The 21,660-nt window shown below is 39.6% G+C and overlaps 1 protein-coding gene across 4 annotated transcripts in view; it reads left to right on the forward strand.

Annotated features, from left to right (window-relative positions):
- The window catches only part of TULP4 (TUB like protein 4), a 153,229-nt gene that overhangs the window by 80,907 nt on the left and 50,662 nt on the right, over positions 1–21,660 (forward strand). For all 4 annotated transcript variants that reach the window (XM_038134124.1, XM_038134126.1, XM_038134127.1 and 1 more), the window contains exons 3-4: positions 15,286–15,414; positions 15,733–15,894. In XM_038134124.1, coding sequence (XP_037990052.1) covers positions 15,286–15,414; positions 15,733–15,894 — 291 coding nt within the window. The remainder of the gene's footprint in view (positions 1–15,285; positions 15,415–15,732; positions 15,895–21,660) is intronic.

Here is a 21,660-nt window from a genome sequence, read left to right on the forward strand (position 1 = left end):
CATTCTCTCCCTAAAAACTGCCTTCGCTCGAGAAAATTCTGTTAGTTTAGTATTTCTCTAAACTTCATTAGATCACTGAAACTGTTCTTTTCCTTTGGGATTCTTCATTGGGTGATATTTGAATGCCCGCCTTGGTTGTTATCTTAAGTCCTGCTGCCTTTGTTTTTGCGCTGTGCCTTCCCTGGCAGCTGGGGATCAGCGGAGTAGAGAGACTGTAGGGGACTGTAGCTCTTGTCACCATCTAGCTGGGATAAGCAACAATGAGCAGTTCATGATTTTTGTCAAGATTTTGGTTGGATTAAATTATATTTGTCTGTATGTGAATTTGATGCTGGCAAGACATCAACCAGTCAGGTCATGAAGTTCTGCCATTTTACCTGATAATAACCTCCCCAGGAACAATACCTGCTGTCTAGCTAGTGTAGTTATTCTCTTGGTTTGTGCTTCTTTGTAGGTGACATGATATTTTAGGATAATTCAAAATATTCTGAACAATAATTAATGATGTTGTATACAAATTTTAAAGGTATGAGTTAGCTATTTGAAAATACCTTGATAATCAAATCCTCCTGAGAAGGGAAAGCTATATATGCAAAAAATCCCACCAAAAACTAATTTCTGCTTAATTGCCAGAAGATAAGGTAATTCCAAAATGTTAATGGAAAATGCTGATATTTGGCCTTCAAATGGCAAGTGTAATGGAAACCTGCTGATTGGAATCAGTGAAATGGTATGGAAAAAAACCTTCCCTATTGAGAGTTTGGGGAAATCAATGCCTGATAAATTGTGCAAATGCCTTTGCAGTAACAATAACAGAATTTTGGAAAGATTAAGAAGGCTGGCATGATTTCTGTTAAAATAGCTTTAACTAACTGGGTCATAAATGCAAATGAGATAATTAACTCTAGATGACTGGCTTATGGTTACAGTATCTCAGCTACTGGGCTTTCATGGCATTAACAGCAGACTCTCCAGTGCATGAGTCCGCATCACACGGTTTTATTTTTAGTACTGATAAATCTAATATTTCAAGATCATGTGAAGCCGGGCACTGAAGGTTTCTCAGTAGCTGCCTCTTCTGCACTCCTTCACTCTGCAGGGAGACGCCCAGGGCCCCCTGAATCTACTCTGTCTCGCTCAACAAAGGTGTCAGCTTTGGCAAATGGCACGTTAGGAGCAAAATCATTCTTCTGATACTGAGTTTGGGCACAACATTTTTGTTGGTATTTTCTACAGAAATGTACTTTGAAGGAATTACTGTATAGAAATGATGGCAAAATGGGCTATAACTGCAAGGATGTGGTTGGTGCTGACATGGAGGTTTGCTGAAATACTTCTGGCTGGTGGGCTGGGATGGCAAAGCAGGAGGAGGCAGCGATTGCCATGAGCTGCATATCCAGCTTCCAGCTGAAGCTCTGGGAGAGTGATGATGGAGGAAGCTAGTAGGTGAGAGCTGTGGCTGTGGGATTTCTGTGCTCCACCCTTTGGGGATGCTTAGCTGGAGCCTTCTCAGCTCAGCTTCATGTCCTGCCCTGTGCTAGCTGAGCTTGGTCATGAGTCAGCTTTCAGGGGTTCCTTCCCTCCTGCATCTAAGCATTGAGGTACTTGATGGTCCCTGTAGTATCCTTGAGTCCAGCACCGAGTACTCTTTGGTGCTCCATAAAGAACTTGGTGAAAACCACTCTCTGTTGGATCTAGGGTCCCAGTGTTGATTCCATGCTTATGATCTGTGGCTCTAGCGCTCCATCTCCCTGCTTTTGGAGAGAGGGAGACCACCTGATTCCTCTGTTATGATATGATGCACTCAGAACCACCCCTACAGTTAGTCTACCTCCCAAGACCACTAGCTGCTTGATATGAACAGTTTCCATGTAGAGCTGTTTGATCATCATGCTAGTGATGTCACTGCTCTAATTAGTAAAGTTTCTGAGAAAGGGAATGTTTCCTGGGCTGTTTCACTCCATTGCTCTGTAGGAAATGTTGTGCTCTGGAAATGTAGGCAGACTACCATTTCAAAGTGTAACAACAGCACAGACAGAGCAAGACTTCCTGGAGTGATTGATTGCTTGCAGACATGAAAATAGCTCTCAGACCATCTAGACAGCCAGCCCCTATACCCCCAGACTACAGACAGACACAGAAATGTGATTTAATCATAGTTATAGAAAGACACAGATCATTCCTCTTTACCCTTCTGCACTGAGTAAGACTGTTCTATATGCTGTATGGAATAGGACTTTTTCTTTATCACATACTTATCCTGAAATAATGTCTTTAGTCTATGTGTGTGCAACACTTCAGCACTGAAATGAACTTTGAAGTCATAGTGCTCTGTGAAAACATTAGAAAATTGAAGTAATTTATGTTCATTAATAAACCATCATTATTTTTCTTAACTCTCAGTTAGTGAATAAGAAAACAGTGTTTTAATAAGAGAGCCACTGAACTTCAATAACGACATCAGTTAAAAAAATTCCCTGCAATATACCTTTTTACAGTATGTGAAAATTTGTATGAAGTGTTTCCAAAGGTTGGCTTCATTCCTCCTTTTCTTTTAGAAGACCGTTCAACTATTCCATTCATTGCTGAAAGCTTTACTTGATATTTAACCTAAAGTACAGTTTCCTGAATATAATTCTATTTCTTACACTAACATTTAATAATATCGTGCCTTCCTTGTTTTTTTCATGTCATTCCAGTACTTGCTGACCCTTTTGCAGGACTACTTTGCCAGTATGCATTCTTTTGTTTTATTATTTACCTCTAATACAATACCTCAAAACTTGGATTGCTTTCTGTGCTTTAAAACTCTTTTAAGAAGCATAAAACTTAAAGTCTGTAAATCATAAAGAAATGGAAATTATGCATAGAATGAAGGCAAGTGTTTTTTCCAGCCCTGTCTGAAGTAATGTTGTAGATAAGGGGTCAGTGTTATCTGCTTTTGAGTTTGAATTCATTGGACTGTTGGCAATGCTCTTCTGAATGCACCCAGGATGCCATTGCCCTTCTTGGCCACCAGGACCCACTGCTGGCTCATGGACATCTTGATGTCCACCAGGACCTCCAAGTCCTTCTCTGCAGAGCTGCTTCCCAGCAGGTTGATCCCCAGCCTGTACTGGTGCCTGGGGTTATTCTTCCCCAGGGGCAGGACCCTGCATTGGCCTCTGCTGAACTTCAGGCAGTTCCTCTCTGCTCCTCTCTCCAGCCCAGCAAGGCCCTTCTGAAGGGCTGCACAGCCCTTTGGGCTATCAGCAGCTCACTCCCAGCTTTGAGTGTCAGTGAAATCTCCAAAGAGGCATCTATCCCTTTGTCCAAGTCACTCATGAACAAGTTAAACAACACTGGACCCAGTATTGAACCTTGGGAGACACCACTAGTGACAAGCATCCAACTAGACCCCATGCCGCTAATTATGACCCTAACAATGTATTTTAAACATTAAATATTCCATATGCTTGTTGGCATGCACGTGACTTGAGACAGAAAACATCTGCTCATTTTGCCTGGTGAAATTTTCTTAAAGATTTTGCTGAGGGAAAAAAAAAAAAAGAACAGTAATGTTTGTACTTACTGCTTTTCCTCTCTCTTTTTTTTTTTGGGTGAAGCAAAGGATAAATTAGACTATAAAAATTACTTTCAAGTGATGCAGTGCATATAAGCTAGCTGGCTCAGGCTCTTGGATACAGATCAGACAACTTCCATCTCTAGTCTGTGGCTCCTGTACTGGTTGGGTTGTTAAAGGTTGAATATTGTTGCTCTTTGGTCTCTACAAGTCAGTTTTACCTCAGTTTCTTGAAAACTGCTTTCTGAATCACTGGTAATCAATACATTTATTAATATTTGCGTTAGATGAGGTGTGATATTGTCTTTAGCTAGATAGGTGTTACCTATCACCCTTCCTGCCAGCACTCTGATAGTTTCACGGTGACCCTCGTAGCCCAGGGATTACGTTCCCAACCTATAGTTCACCCCTCTTGAGGCTAATAGTAATTTTACAATTCTGTAGAGCAAACCTTCCCTGCAGAGCTTCTCTGGCCTGGCTTTTGCTTTATCTTCAAGCCTAAAAACTCCAAAGGCTTGATCATAACATGTACAGTTCCAACAAGATGGGGGTCAATTTTAGTTGAGACTTCTATGCGCCACAGTGGTAAAGAACAATAGCAGTGATTTGTGCTTTCTGAGGTTGTCCACTTTGCCTGTCCAAGTAACTAATTTAACCCTGTATTTATAGCTCCCTTGTGTTCTCTGGAAAGTCAGGCAAGTGAAATTATTGGTCACTTGGCCAGCTGCATCATGATACAGTTTTTATTTCACAGAGAAATAGCAAATGTAGATAAAATTTCTTAAGAGAGGTTTGCTCTGAAAACAGTCTGTGCAGAATTGCAGGCCAGCCAAGGCAAGGATAGCATTTTGAAAATCTGCTATTTGGCATTTCTTAGAGTATGGCATTCCTTTATCTGGTATTCACATTGTCAGAAGTTTGTTATTAATGCAAATTAAGTGGGCTAGTGTGTCTCAAGCCTGAATCAGAGCCTCCACAGGGGCAATATATATGTGTATATATTAACAAAATCATTCTTGGTAGGTATCTGCTGTCCTATTTATTCTAATATGCTAAGCTGAATGTCTTGCATGTAAATAAATAAACAGAATAAATATTCTGTTTATTCTATATGCTAAGCTGAATGTCTTGCAGGTAAATATTGGGATTTTTAGTTATTGTGTTGTTAGTTTAGTTCTCCTCTTTATACCTTTCTGTCCTGAGAGGTGCAGGTGCTGAGTGGCTGTTCTGTCCTTTCTGCATTCCCTGTTTTACTGACTGCTCCCTCCCTTACATTGTCATTCTTGGAAGTAGACACTATTTCATTTTCCACTTTGTTTTCTATGTCCATCTCAGCAATTATACATTCCCTTCAATAGCTGTCCTAAACACCACTGGCTGAACATTGTATGAGTGACCCCACTGGGACAGCCAGCAGATGGGGTTCAGGGGATGGCCTTGTGCTGCAAGTCAAAGCAGGTGTCCTCCTACCTTTGCAAAATAACGTGGTGGCATTTCCTCAGTCTCACAAAAGGATTAGGGATGCACAGTCTCCATGAGTCACACAAAGACAGTCCAGGCAGTCCAATGAAAATGTATATAATTGCTTTCTTTTCTCAGTATCTGGGACTAATTTAAGGTCACCAGAATTCCCCAGGTGGACAGAAATGTTCTGTAATGGTGTGTAACTCACACAGAGGTCACATGAGTGGGCTTGATGATTGGGATAACAATAGTTGGGTATTTCAGATAGCAACGTAGCCCCACTTCAGCAGTGAAGTGCCCAGCTGTACCATCTGTCTCAAATCCACCTTAGAACTCAGCTTAATTACATTAGTGCACAGCTATTATCACCTGGGAGATCATACTAGATTTGGAGAGCTGATCTGTGCTTCTGCCGAAGTTTGGTTTATTTTTAGTTCCTTGCATTTGAAAAACATAACTAGGGCTGAAGTATTGTAGCTCTTGGAAAAATAATCATGCTTGGACAACGCTCTATGACACTCGTTGTGAATTTTAAGGTCTTTTCTGTTGCATTGCTGACAAAAATCCAGTTTTTATTGTATCTCTTAAGGGGTGAAGTTCATCTCCTTAGAGAGGACTTGGACGAATTTCATGCTGCAGTCAGGTTCTATCTAAGGCTTGTTTGGTGGACCTTTACAGTGATTTCATCTAAGCAAGTTCAAGCTAAATTATAGCCTAACCTGTAAAATCACGGAGGGAGTCACTAATCAGATTCTGATTATAAAATGTCCACTATAAATGCTCATGATGATGTTCAGAGACCTGGAATAATGCTCCTTAATTGTGCTGTATGAGTTTGAATATCTGATGAGCAAAAAATGATCTGTCATTTTGGTATATTTGAGATAGACAGACTTAGTGTATTTGGTAGGGGCAGATCCTCAGTGTGTGGTCGTGAGACACCATTATTTTTCTGGCACTTCTCAGAATAGACTCCAGAAAGTGAAGAACTTGTGTTACCTCTTTCCTCTTGTTAACTAGCACAGTTTTATAGAACAGAATTTCTATTACTTTTTAAGAGTTTTCTTTTAAAATCTCCTAGTAGAGTTTGTTTCTTTCTATAATAATTTGTGGTTAATATATGAATGTAAAGTTATAAAATTATATTTCACTATTATATGAACACTTGATCAGGAATTTTTAGCCACTGAATTGGGAAGATTGAGTATAAGGGAGATGACTATGACTGTGTCTGTCATAGTCACTTCACTGGCTTTTCCCAGCAATACATTGCCCTGGGGATATTCCTGAACAAGATACCATTAACAAGGTGCAGGAATTCCTAAGTAGCTGCTGTTAGAAAGTTGAGTAGAGCTAGTTGATTCTGAGTTGGAATGGTTTTTCAGTAGTGTTTATTGTTAACCTGTTTCCTCTTTAATTTTTTTGCTGTTTTTTTAGGCGGTGGATATTTGGATATTTTTAAAAGGAAGAGAGACAAGAAAAGCCATAGATTCTTTTACAAGCTTTCTGTATCTCTGCATCCAATATTTTTCTCTATTTTTAGCCAGGTAAAAAAAAAAAAAGATAGTAAATATTTTAAATCTGCTTTATGCTTGGGGTGTTTTGGTTGGATTTTTTTCTTCCCTCAAAACTTCTAACAAAGATGTGTATGGACTCTGAGTTCATATAGTATTGGTGAGGCATTGGTGGATGTCAGTGAGTGTTATTTTTGTTCTTAAAGCATGAGGTTCATTTACAATGAGCTTCTCATACTCAGTCCAAAAGTGAATGTAAATGTTTAGGTTTTTGAAATGGTCCTGATTTATACCATCTGTAATGTAATTTTGTCAGATGTTAGTTAAATGAGCATTAGGCTCATGTACTTTTAATTTAGTGTACACTAAATAGCAGAGATTTTAAATCTACTGCTTTTTTTTTCTTGTGGGAAAATACTCCACCGTAAATGCTGAAACCCAAGGAACTTGCAGCTCGGCACAGTTATTGCATGAGTCTTATTTCAGCAGGAATGAACCTTTCCTAATGGTGCTCATCAGTGATTTGCTAGAAAGAGGGGGAACTATATTGTTCTTGGTCTTTTGATCTTATAGCAAAAATGGTTGTTCATCTTTAGCTAGAATAGGTATCTCTGCTTTCTTTATCTCTTTGGAAGCTACAACAAAGTGGAATCTTTTTCTTACAGAGGAAGGCAATATAAGTACTATTTTATCCTTTGCTCATCCTTCCCAACATTCAGCTTTGATTTATTTTTATTTAACTTGGACTTGCCCTTGCGTTTAAAGGGAGTATGTATGGACAATTAAACAGACATATCTTATAGCCCAAGTACAGGATGACCATTGACAAGAGACAGTGGTAGGAATGTGCATGCTATAAAGGAATTTGCTTCAATGTGACTGAGTGTGGCATAACTTTAAAATAATTTTTCTGTGGAAACAGCTGTCTTTTCTGTGAAAGACTTTTTGGGACTTCAGAATCCCTGTGAAGGGAAAGGGGTCAAAAGCACACCGTAGACCTTCTCACTGTCACACTGTTGTGTGCAAGATGGGAGAAGAGCAGACCTCCACCAGTTTCCCTTTCGAGAACATAATAGTGTGCAGCTATCTTGTGCATATAGGTGACTAAGTCTTCATTTTTCATGCCTTAATTATTTTCCTTCAGATTATAACCAACTATTTTCTTTAACAGCCCTTGAAAGAATAGTTAACAAACTTACTTAACTGAGAACCAGTAGCTAGATACCAACATCTTCTCATCCATGTTAGATTCACATCACCTGTTATTCTTCTCACATGCAACTTTCTGTTCTGACCTGTCAAATCTTCTGCTCCCCAAACATATGTATGTGGTGATATACTTTCGATACAGCAAATTTCTGTTGGTGTGGGTTTTTTTTAATGTCCCACAAAACTGTGGTCCTCTGAAGTCACAATTAAATGGTGAGTCCAAAGTGAAAAGAGTAATTCCTGTGAGCCACTTCATTCATAGAAGCATTATACTTCTTGTTTGGTACCTGTGAGGAGTCTTGGGCATGTTTTCCTTTGAAGTTGGTGATAATGTTCTGTGTTCTGTGAACAAATAAAACGGTTATGTGGCAAATCCTTGGGACTAATAGACATTGAGGACGGTGTATTTCTTAAAATGAAGTGTATCACTTAAGGAGACTTGTAAAGATTTAGAGCCTTTTTGAGTCCTCATCTTGGCAGTTTACTATCAAGGCCCCTAAATGTATTCAGTGAGATGTTGACAGTCTAGGTATTTTTAAGACAACATCTTACACTAAAGGCATTCCTTCCTCAAAACCGCTCTCAAAAGAATTTTTTTTGCCATAGTCTATTTGCCAAAATAGTTTCCTCAGGCTTTTAAAGATCAGACTGGCATCCATTAGGGATTTCATGCCAACCATATGATACCTTACAAAAATAAGTATATGTGGTGGGTTGGATGCCAAGCTCAAGATACCTTTTAAAAACAGGTGTGTTTGACATTCATCTGCAATGCAAATTAACAAGACTTGCTGGGGAGCATCAACATTCTTCCCAGCGGGTGAGCAACCACACTGTTACTTGCAGAGGCTACCAGCCACTCACACACAGAGTAAGTGAGCACTGGGGGAATGGATACCTCCCCTGCACGTACTCAGAGGGTTGTTGCTGGTGAGCTGCACTGCTCCTACCCGGCCACTTCTCCTTCTGCAGCTGCACAGGTGATCCCAGTCTTTGTCAGCCTGGTGTGTGCCCTGAGCATTATGAAAACAAACTCCAAGGAGAAAGAGGGAAAAAGTTAGAGCAAGTGTGTCCAACAAAATGGCACAGAGCTTCTGATGTATCCCTACACTGTACTTAACTTCAGAGCTTTACCTGAGTTGTTTGAGTCAGGGATTTGGAGTAGGGTTTCACATGAAGCCACAGAGAAGTCTGTGGTCAGAAGAAGGTACAGGGTTGGACCTGGACCTTTCATCTCCATTAGGGTCAGCACTTTCTTGCTGGTCCAGCCTTACCTCTGATTTCATTGAGCACAAGGCTAAGTCCCCAGATGACATGCTTAGCTTATTGACAATGTTATACCATGAAATCAGATTGTAAGCTTAAAAAAAAAAAAAAAAGGAACTCCTTTCTCCTTTTTAAAGAGCAGAACAAGCGAGATGACAGCAGCTGCAGCAGCTTCTTTCAGTGAAAATGTAGGATCCTGGGATAAGGGAGTACTAGTGGCAGTGGAAAGCTGTGCCAGTGGCAGCAGCTGAACCCCTGGGGGCTGTGAGCAGCTGCTGTGCCCTCGGTGCAGGGCAACACTGACCAAAGCTTATCCCGAGGCACAGATAGGGATATTACATGACATCTGTCCCTCAGATATCTGGAGGCTGCTCCAACCCTTCTAGGGGGAGAGCTCACTTTTATTGTTTAGTCTAGAGAAACATGAAGAATTTGAAATTTTGGTGGTTTTTGTCTCCCAGAATCTCTTTGCCATTCATTTGTGCCCTCTGTAACCTGCAGCCCCTATTGTGAGTTGGTAATTTTTCTCAAGAAATGTAAATGCCATTACAGATTTGCCATTCTTCAGCTGCAGCACAATGTTTGTTATTAATAGTAGTAGTTTCTTCTTAGTAATAATAATTCCTTGATGGGTATCATACCTAGGAAGGTGACAGCTCCATATGCAAATGAGGCACTTCTATCCGGTTGTAATGTCACTGGAAACAAAAAGTCGGAGCTCTGCAGGTGTGGGAGAGATAGGGAGTGTATCATTAGAGAATGCAATAGAAGACAAGGAGGATATGAAAAATGGGTGATGCCAACTTGCTGTCTACCACATCTGCTGCTTTTTTGTCTGGTATTATTAGTAGGAAAAATACTTTCTTGATGCTCTTTGTGTGATTGAATTAGTTTGAATGGAGAGAATTATCCTGACATTATTGTAATTGCACAAAATAAAGGTCCTAAGGGAAGGTGAAAGTAGGAACAATTGCAAACAATCTGCAGTGTGAGAAATTAGGGGAGAGAAAACTTAGCTTACCTTTATTTTAAAAAATACTAGTATTTAAAAGACAGTTAAATGTTTCATTGAACTAAACATATGCAGAACCATTTAGAACTAAATACTGGTTATAGGTAAAGTATTGTGAGAAGCAGTAGCTTGTTAACTGTAATTCTACGGCTTATTCTGGATGCCTATTCCAATTTTCAAATTATATTTTAGTTACAAAAATCCAAGTCAGTTAACTAACTTCAGTTAGTTAGCTAGTGAATGTACAAAGCCGGCACAGGTTCCTCAAGGATTGATAGGGATGTGTATTTGTGCACATACCCATGCTACATATATGTGATGTATACACACACACACACACACACACACACACACACACACACACACACATATATATATATATATATATACACGTGTAGCTGTATCTCTCTCTGCAATGGAGGGAGAGGCACTGAAATGCCTTTACTGCATGTAAAGGTGTTTTCTCTGGTTGTTGTACTTCAGTGTTCCATTTCTGTTCCCCACTCCACACCCATCTTTTTGCTTTGGTAGATATACTTACAGGTTTTTTCAGCTCTGTGGCCATTAATAAACTGTAACGTGTGCCAGTGTGTTGCACCTACTGTATGCACATATTTATCCTCAGTTGTAACCATGAGTAAAGATCAGTGTATTTATTAGGGAGTTGCATAACAGGATGACTTGATAAAGCAAATAGGTGATGTGCAGTGATTCCAGGTAGATTGTCCAATCCCTTTTGTCAGTGCTTTTTCCAACCTTTTTATGTTCTTTTAAAAAGTTGAGTACTTTCCTGAAAGCTTAGGATTGGAAGAACTCTTTGGATAGACTACGACCTGTACTCTGCTGCTGTAGGCAATAGCCTGATCTCCTTTGTTATTCCGTCCTGGGGACAGTTAGGTCTCGTGCTGGCACTGCTTGGAAGGTGGAACTATTTCAATAACTTTCAATAGCATTAGAAATGTAGTATGATTTATCTGGGGAGGGAAAGGCCAGCTATTCCATATGCTCAATGGAGTTATAATGCATCTCATCCTGTACACCATGCAAAGATGTCAACTTCACTTGTAATTGCAGAAATGTTCATGCCAGATACAGGAACGTGGCTCTTCCGGTGTAGCAAATTGGGCAGTAATCAAACATTGGCATGGAGTATTCTCTGCTCTCTATTGCTGTGGCAGTCCATCTGCAAGCACATATCCATAGCATATGTGAAAATGAATGCTGGAGAAGACCTCTATCTTTAGAGCATATGCCTCTCCCCAGTAAAATGGGTGGAGGATCAGAGATTTAACAAAATGAGTCACTGTGACTCACTACAGTATATCCATAATAAAATCTATCTAAATTTGGTAAGGAACTCTAGGAACTAATTGCCCTAGTTACTTACCTCTTTTATTTTTTTGTAGATGTTTGTCCCTTGCTTCTCTAGCAATTATGTGCTGTATGTACAGAAATAAGATTTCAGTAATGACTGTTGTGTGGTATTCTAGATTAAGGACTTCTGCTCTTGCATATTTTGCTCTTGCAAAATATGACTGGTGTCATATTTTCAATTATCTCCTTCAAAAACTGTAATGAAATTAGGAATAACAAAAGCTCTCCAAATGCTTTGGATTTTAGTGGTCTTGCATTGTGTTAGAAAAATGTGAAAAAATTATTAAAAGTTTCAATAGCATGTAATAAATTTAGATTATCAAACCTGGTTTCCATTGGGAAACCAATCTTCCATTGGGAAGAGATCACGTTTACTATAACTCATACATTTGCTACTCTAGAATTGCAGTTACTCAAAATTTCTTGTCTATAATCTTAAATAGATAATAACATTGTTAGCAGTAATAAAGTATGCAGTCAGTTCTTGGATTGAGTTTCTAGCACATTTAGGATTAGTTCAATTGAATTCCTAAACATCAAGTTGGTAGTTAAACCAGAGGTGTTGAAGGTCCTGAATGCTGAACTTTTAAAACAATTTTTTTACCACAATTCCTTGTATAAAAAGGAGCACAAAGAAAACGTAAGACTGACTCAAAAGCTCACAGCTTTGTGGAAAGCATCCTGTTTAGGGGCAAATTGTTGGCCTTTACATTGTACTTAATATCTCGGGCCAAATTTTATTCGTGAGAGATCCTATCCTGTGTAAGACAGTGGTTTAGAAGCTGATTCATACCTGTGATACATTTTTTTTTCAGGAGTAGAACAAGCACGATTTGTGTTTTTTTATAGAATTAAAAAACCCCACAACCAACCAACAAACAAACAAAAATAATTAGACAATATAGAATGGCTGTGTGGACCACAGACAACTTGCTTTTGTGTACCAACATTCTTGCTCTTTTGAGTACAAGATAAAACAGTTCAGACCTTCAATACCTGTGTGAAGATGCTAAGTAGAAAGCAGAGGACCATAAAGACAGAAGTAAAAATGGGTCCTCTGTGACTTGAAGCTGTTAGTGAAAGTAATGATATCTTTGCATTTATGGGTTAGCAGTAAAATTCCTCTTTGTAGAGGGGTAATTCAGGCTTATGCGTTATTTAAGTGTGCTGTCAATGGGACATGTTTTCATATGCTTTACATTTGAGCCAACATTAAAGCCAAAAGTCATCTTAATACTCGGGGCAATCCTTCCTTTCTTTATCTCTTCTTCAGCATGCTAAGTGTCTAAAATGAAATTGGAAATACTCAAAGCAGTTGTGGACTCAGCACCTGTAGTCAGATGTTAAATGTAAATTACGGCATCATCTTTAAAATGACCTCGTAAAATAACATTTGCTCTGTGTTTAAATGGGTTGAATTTTCAAATTACAAATTTGCTTCCTTATGAGGCTGTTATCAGAAGGCATAGAAAAATCATTTTCTCGCTTTCATTTCTCATTATAAAGCAATAAGTTTATTTTGGAAGTTACTAATTTGTATCTAATTGATATGGATGGAGGCTCTAGTTAATCTTGTTTACATTCAAATGTACTCTTGGATATTTTATCAAGTCTAAACAAAAGACAGGTTGTACAGAATCTGAATTAAAATTTTCAAGTTTTAACAAGATTCCTATTTAAAATAGAAAAGAAACAAAACACAACAAAGTAACTGTTGTCACTTTGCCCATAATTCACAACACAAAGTCAACTTGTGTGTCTAATCTATAAAATGGTGTGTTTATCTCAAATCTTGGCCAGACTGAACGGGGCAATTTTAAGACAGGTAGTAGCATTCTTAATGGTGTTAGCTAAAGCATTCATGTTATTTGAACAACTAGTTCTCTTTTTTTTCCTAAATTTTGTCTAGCAATTCATTGTAGTTTGAATGCAGAATTTATTTGGTATGATCTGTGAAACATGAGCAGTGTCTGAGTGTTTAAAGATTGGTGTTTTAGTGGTGATAAGTACCTTCCACTCATTAATGGTCATCATTAGCCTTAGCAGCTCCCGGCTTTTAAAGATGAAGATTTTTTCAATGTTATCCTTGGAGTTTTTCTTCACTTCTTTCATAATACTGTTAGGCGTAGCTGGCAAGTACACTTACTTCATTGTTGCATTTTGCCTCAGGGTAAATGAAATTATGGCTCTGTGGATTTGATTTATACCAAAATGAAAACAAAATTTTGACAAATCTGTGCTATTCCTGTTTAGGTGGAAGGGACAGAGTGAAACCTCCAACATAATGCATCTGCTTGCATTGCTATAATGGAATATTTTATTTACTGCTCTTCCAACATAAGAATTTTTTTTTAAAGCTGAGTGATATAATCCATCTAGGGGCATTGCATAATTTGCCCAACTGGAAACAGGACTGGTGACTTAGAGTGCAGCTGCAAGGTTATATTAAGTAGAAGCCAGTGTTTTTCTGCAAAATCTCAAATGGGATTCTTCTAAGCTGTGTAACAATAGAGAGGTGATTTGTCATACTTGCTTCTCCCCATAAGCTTTACGTATGAAGGAAGAAATGGTTTTCCTGTGGTTGTTTAATGTTTCAAGGGTTGATGCTTCAGGCTGGTGAGCTTCACTAGTAGACCTGTTCTTAAGCTGTGACCTTGACACTCTGAGTAGTGTAAGACCATCCCTCAGCTGTCAAGTTTAGGTTTTAGGTATGCACATTTATATCCTAGTTCTGAAAACAGCTGCTGATTTCTTTGTGAAGTGGGAAGGGTCTGTCTACTTAGAGCTCATCTTGGGACTGGAATCTTTAGGAGGATCAGTCTATCTCTTTGTAAACAGCAAAATATATTTCAGGAAAATTTTGCCTGTCGCTTTTAGATGATTAATTATCTATTTAGTTTTATGAAAAAGTGTCATTACAGCTGGATGTTTATTAAGTAGCTGAAATGACACTCTACTAATTGAGTATTTAATATATGTTTACTTTGTTTGCATACTCTCTTTCTCACTAAAATAGCTGGGGGGGAAGTTACTTGTGTGTGAATGTAAGTGTCCCATATATATCTGCATGTTTTTGAAATAAAACTAATTTGGAAAAAATGTTTTTTAAGAAAAAGTCACTAACAGAGGGTAAATTGTTTTATTGCTAATTTTTGCTTCAGGCACTAGGATGACATGCTTTTTCCAGTTTTATACTGAGGTCTCAAGAGATACTGTGTTTGTTAAATTGGTATTAATTAAAAATGAGAGAGCAATTTGGTCAGTTTAGACTTGATTAGATTCTCCAGAAAAGCTCATATAGCTCTAATGTGGAGAGAAGAATCTAAAGCTGCTTTGTATTCCTTCTGCACTCAGTAGCAAAGCAACTTTCCTATGAAATTTCTATTTTTTAATAATTTTAGTCTCTCAGGAGTTGTTTTGAATATGAGTATTCAGTCTGAGTATTTAAATTGTGTGCAGAGCATGCCACTTTATTTGAAGTCAGCAAGAGGTGATGATTTGATGAAGAGTCTGACAGTCTCTGAGATTACAGTGAGGGAATCATTTAAGGGAGTGTTGGATAATCTGTGCAGGGCTTCCTATTTGCAGCTTCTATAATGGAGTCCTGTGTTCCAGGGCTCCCTGTGATTTTATTGAAAGTGTGCAGTGCCTTCCAAAAAGGCCTGGCGGTGAGAGATTGTGCATTTCCTGACAACCGTGGCAAAACGATTCCAGCTGTTCATGAGAGGTGCCTAATGCTGGGCTGAAAATTGCTATTTTGTGCATCTTTAGGGTTTAAATGCAATGATATTTATTTGGCAGTGTTGTTTAACTGGTTCTTGTTAAATAGCTGTTAGCGCAACACGCAGTTTCGGTAATGCTGGTTTTGTTTGTAATCTTTTAAGGTTGTGCTGGTGAGATGGAATGAACCATTCCAGAAGTTAGCAACCTGCGATGCAGATGGAGGAATATTTGTTTGGATACAATACGAAGGCAGATGGTCTGTGGAGCTTGTGAACGATCGTGGGGCACAGGTTGGTATGCATGTTTTCTCTGCAGCCAAGAGTGATCAGGTCCTGAGAGGCCAAATGAGGAGGGCAAGGAATGCGACTTTATAACTTTCAAAAAGCACAGGAGAAAATGAAACATTTGTTTATTGAAAGGAACGTGCAAGAATTGTCACAAAGGCACTTGGCAAGCGCAGTGCTTTCTCCAGTAGGCATGACATCAGAGCTTCACCTGGGCTAATTGTTGGCCTGTCTCATTCTGTGCACTGCTACCTTTTATTAAAACAGCAAAAAAATCCTACATGGCGGCTCATATATCTCTTTTCTTGTCTTTGATATGTTAAGGTAAGCGACTTTACATGGAGCCATGATGGGACTCAGGCACTTATCTCCTATAGAGATGGATTTGTGCTGGTCGGTTCAGTCAGTGGACAAAGACACTGGTCTTCAGAAATAAACTTGGAGAGTCAGATCACCTGTGGCATATGGACTCCAGATGACCAACAGGTAATGAAAATGGGGCATTTAGGGGTGTCAGTTGGGTTGCATTGGTGTGCTATAGAATATACCTCTTTAAAAGTTTCCAAGTGAAATGGTCATGTGGTATGATCAGTTTTTCATCAAAACTGCTGCTCCCACTGGCAATGAAAATTTGGTTAGTCCTGTTGCTCATATTAGGTGAATATGATAGTGTACCAACCTGTCATCACTTTTCACCCTGATTCACATACAGTCTTATTCAAAGTTAGTTGTTTGAGACAGGCATCTGTTAATTGTACCCTTGATTTGTTGTTACAGCTATCTTATTAATGCACTTGAGCCTGGACTATTAAACATCTGACTGGTCATTTCTGTGTAGATTTGTCCAGTCTGCACTTGCAGCAGAAGCAGTTCCAGCAGCACATATGGTTATGTTTTGCATTCACATAAGCAAATGTATGTAATTGGGTGTTGAAGAAATGTCTCAACCTTATGCAAATCAAATTTAAAATAATAAGTTTTGCTGAGCTTTGAAAAGCCAGTTTAAAAAATCTTCCTTACCATTTTTCTGAAGATTTATATGATAGTGGACACAGCAGCATTTCCAGCGTGGCTGGAGCTGGGGTGCTGGTTTCATTTGCAGGATTTACACTGGTCCCTTGCCTTTCACTGCTGAGCTGACTGGATTGGTCTTTCCTTCCACATGCTTGCTGTCACTGTGGTGGTGAATGTGTGTATAATTCAGTGCTGAAGGAAATGATGGCCGTAGAATAGTGCCAATAGAAACCCTGTTAGGATCACAGCTGGATTGTTTTCCTTCCTTCATTTTACACCACCATGGAAAAGATTCTGATTCAAGACTCAAGGTACCACTCAATTTAGAATACTATAAATTCATCCAAGGTAGAGTTATTTTGGGAATTGCTAGTGGAATATAATAGCACTAATAATATACATTTCTGCAGCAGCGTCTCATAATTTTAGAGTACTCTGCATAGAATAATGAATTAATTATCGCAACACTGCTTTTTAAAGCCAGCGAGCCTGCCTGCCTCTTTTTGAATCTAGGGAAATGCAAATCTTGACAATAAATAATTTACTTGAGATCAAGAGGAAGAGACAAGCAGCAGAAGTAGGAGGGGAAGCTAAGATCTAATAGCTCTCAGTCCTATGTTTTAAACATGAGGCTACCCCATTTGTGTGATGCTCAGTTGTTGCTACTGTATTTGGAAATATCTTCACTTGAGTGTTTAATTTGGAGTGGCTGACTGCCTTTAATTCAGTTTAGCCAATATGTTTGTACTTTCTAATCTGGATGCTCCATAAGTGGTTATTCCAGGAAACAAACACTTGTTCAGCGTCCAGATAAATGCTTTCGAACATAATGGCCAATTCCAGCTATGTGAAAATGACTTGCTTGACTTACAGACTCTGCTGCTGACAAACTCACTGAAATAGAGACCCAAACCAGCCACGAGTTTGATGTTGCTCTGCACAGTTCTCCCTAACTAAATGGTTTGCAGGGGTTTGCATGTTAAGTGATGATGGATGTTTGTACTATTCTCTGGAGCTTATGGAAAGAAGTGATCTTCTAAAATATATTTAGATGTACTTGCCTCTGGAGGCACAAGGAAACATGAATCACAGAGGTGCTGGGTGAGAGACTGTGCTCAGTTCAAATTAAAAATAGCAAACAGGGAGGAAGGACGTTGCATACATTACACATAAATAAGTGTTTATGGAAATGGATACCCTTACTAGCTTATTGCCTTACCCAAATTTTCTCCTGATTGGTATGTGTGCAAATGAGAACAGAATACTATTCTAGTCTAGAGTAGCTTCAGCATCTTCCCTATTGCTTAATGTACTCTGCTTGTCAGTACAGTGACTGAAAGATAAATGTTGGCATTTAAATTTAGATTTTTCTACTGTTCTTTTTGTTACCCCCCGGCACCTTGAAGGTTGCTAGTGAAAGTATTCCTGGAAAGTATTACACTCCACAGTCCCATGACCTTTAACACAATTATCTTTAAAATTTACATTTCCAGGGGGATTATATTGTTCAGTATCAATTTTCTATTGTCCTGATAGAAATTTGTTCAGTATAGTGTGTCTGTTTGCTTCACTCTTCAGTTCTCTTGAGTTTCTCCTTCAGTCCCTTCTGCATATGCATCCTGGTGGTTTCTCCTGTCTCCTCCATCTTTTCTCCTGTATATTCACACCAGTAGGCTGTCACCTCTGTCACTCCTTGCTATGGATGGCTCTGTGGCAGCTCTGCAAGAGGAGGGTAATTTCCTACCACCACCTTTCTGTTGGAGACAAGGAAGGGTTGGAGCTGCAATATTGGCACCATTGTCTTGTTTGACAGTGTGTGTGGCCTCTGGGTTTGTGTCTTTACTGTTCTTGAAGTAAAGCACCTTTGAGGTAGTGGCTAATGTGTAGAGATGGGATGAGAGCTAGAGAGGTGGCCAGGGTGGAGTACAGTCCTGCTGTAGAAATTGAGCATATAATTGTATCTGTTAACTGATGTGGTACATACTCTGCCCTGGTTAAGTTATCAGCTGCATTTATTAATACTAGCCAAAATTGTTCTGCATTTTCTTTTAGGAAGAGAGTGTTAGCATTCTTTTGTGGCTCAGTTGTTTTTCAGGTTTTTTGAGCTCTCCTTGTTTGTTGGGGACAAACTTATTTTGATTCATGTGGCTGACTGCAGTGCTTTCTCTCAGCATCATCTCTCTCAGATGAACTTCTCATGAAGTCATCGGCAGATTTCTGCTGTAGTTCACACCCAGATCCTGAGTATGGACTTGGAGCTGTGGGCTTCTTCAGCTAATTCAGTACACAGGCCTTTTGAATGTGATTCTTCATGTTCAGTTTAGAGGACTAGAAGTCAGTTTTCTCACCTCACTGTGTGTCTGTAGGCCCACTCATTTAGGCATTTCCTCCTCCTGTACCCTATAAGCAGAGCACACATCTGGCCAAGACGTGGCCCCATTGGGCTCTTGGGGATATACAAATGGAAGATTTTATGAGACTGGGCTGTCTGTCTCTCAGGCAGAGTGCCATTCTTATGTTAAACTTGGATGGATGGGATTTCAGGAGTGGGACTATCCTTGCAGTTTTTAAATGGGTTTTTTTTCAGGGCTACAAGAGGCTGTAGGAGTCATGTGGAGTATTTTTCTGGTGAGCAGGCTCACCTACGATCATGTAGGGATGAAAAGTATATTTGAAATGAAGAATAAATTTGAAATATCAGAGAATGCTGTGTCCTGTCTTGAGACAGTTCTGTGGCCTTTTCCCATGCTTGTTTTCAAAGAAGGAGTGTACATAGCAAGCTGATTGAGGACTTTATAAATGAGAAAATCGTGACTTTTGTCTAACCAAAGGGTTTATTAATAATTATAGAAGCAATGTCAATAAGTAATTGAGGATTTTTTCCTAAACCCACAAGTCATACAAAACATCTTTCCAGTGCTTTATCTCCCTTCTTGTGTGTTTGCTGAGCTTGCAGTGACATTTTTCTGTCAACTTCTGCTGCCTTCAGGCCACCCTTTCCCTCGTCTTCTCCCTATATATTACTCATTAAAGAGATTATCTCTCTTCATGATGGAGAAAGAGAGTGTCAGAGAGCTGGGTGAGAACTGTAGACGATTATCCCTTTTTTATAGCAATACAGTGTAACTCCTTGAACTTTCCTGGGGTTGTTGCTGTGTGTGAAAAGGGAAATCACTCTCCAATAGAGGAAACCCTCAATGAAAATGAATTAATATGTTTTAATTCCTGGATATCCCAGGAGGTGCTAGTAACCTGTATTTGTTCCTTGCATCTCTGCTAGTACAAATTATTCGACTTTTCTGACAGCTGTAAGTGCCTATTTCTGGTTTTCCCCCCTCCCCTTTTCCTGTAGTAAGCTTTTATTTGTGGTAGTTCAGGGACTGGACACGATTCAGTTTGGCTAGGACATCACAGGTATTTGTATACATACAGGTATATGTGAACTTTGCCAGCATGCTTCCTTCTATTTGCTTTGAAAATAAGTATATAAGCAGGTAGGCTAATTTGATTTACATCCTACTGAGTGCAACATTAACTGTGTACCTGCTCCCATTGCAATGCAACATGCAGCAGGACTAAAAATGTTGTGTAAATACAGGCCCCAAGGTGCAGCCTCTTCTGTGCCTAATCAGACAAAATGATGCTCTTGGTGAAACAGAAAAGCAGCACCATGTTAGGAACAGATACCCTGTGCACTGAAGGGTCCTGTAATGCCCTGGAAGAGAACAGTGAGGCCAGCAGCAGATGAATCGCGTGGTATCAAACACAGCGCAGGGCGCAGGAGCTCTGTGTGTTGTTTTTTTAGAAGTCTCTTGAAGCTTGCAGTAGCTGTGCAGGGAGGCAGTTTCTAAGCTGTTACTCACTCCTGCTCCCAGCACTTGCCATCCTATTCCCATAGCAACCGCAGAGACGCTTCAGCATCTTTTTTTCCGTGACAAGCAGGAGGCAGGGGCAGGCTTCAGCTCCTTCCCGCTGCCTGCAGTGCATCAGGGTGGAGCCAGAAGGGAGCTCCACATGAAGAAGGGGATGTGTGTTGTTCCTGGACCCAGCAGTGGGGCGGGGTGGCATCCGTGTGCTAGCACAGCACGCGGTGCCATGGGTGTCCCTGCACAGGGTGCTGTGCCCAGCGGCTGCTCTCAGCCACAGCTCTCACGGGAGGGAGGAACTGGTTAACAAGAGGTGCTGTCAAATGGTTACAGGTGTTTCATGAGCTTCTCTCTCAGAGTTCTTGAGTTTGGTATGGCTTTAGTCCTTGGCAGGAATTTTATCTAATAAATCCCCTTTGGTACAGTCTGCTTTTGGATCCCCTGTTTTCATCTGTGAACTATGATTTGCAGTTGCTACTACCTTTTCAAGGGAATGGTGTTCTGAACAGCTCCTAAGCTGAAAGTGAGGATAGCGGCCTTACCTAGCTTCTAGAACACAGCTTAAAACCATAGAATTTATAAGTGTTTGAAAATGTTTCATCTGTTTGGGCCCTGCTGTTGCCTTCTCACATCTGCATTTGCCTGTGGCTCCGAAACGAGATGTTTGTGCTCCCACTCACCCTCCTGCTTTGGTTTTATTCAGGTGCTGTAGTACACCTTTAATTTGGGCAGTCCTTGCTGTTATGGTAGTCACACTGGTCAAGTTTAATTATTCTCAAGACATCTGGAGTTGGGGAAAAAAGTCTTGAAGATGACCTTCTAATGAGTTGACAGAATGATGAAAGGGAGATACAAAGGGGCAGCTGGGGCAGTATGGGGAAGGTAGCTATTTTCCATAATTGTTATGAATGGAGAGAAGGAAGGACAAAATGAAAAAGGTTACAGCCTGTAAAATTGGAAAATATAAGCAGTTATTTTGGTCTTTATTCAAACAATTCTTGTTCCTATTAAGGATTTATAGGTTGTTATAAAGGAGCCTTAAAGATGCCAGGGAATAATTGTATTTTTGTGTCCTAACATAAAAAAATGCTTTGTTTTCTCCCAGCAGTTCTGGATGTAGGAGCTACCAAATTATGGTTACAATGACTAGGGCCACTCAGAATTGCACTGTAAGATACAGTCGTTGAGGAAGATCTGAAAGCCTTCTTTTCATTAATGGATGAATTACTCAGATTACTGGGAAAAATGGCTGGAGGCTTTTTATAGCATTGGAGACGTGTCATTAATTAACTAGGCAGTTTATTCAAGCCACAAGGACTGCAGACAATGGTTAAATCGCATATAAGCATTTTAGCATTGCATGCTGCATAAT

This window comes from Motacilla alba, chromosome 3 (genome assembly GCF_015832195.1).
Source record: "Motacilla alba alba isolate MOTALB_02 chromosome 3, Motacilla_alba_V1.0_pri, whole genome shotgun sequence".
NCBI classification, from domain to species: domain Eukaryota; kingdom Metazoa; phylum Chordata; class Aves; order Passeriformes; family Motacillidae; genus Motacilla; species Motacilla alba.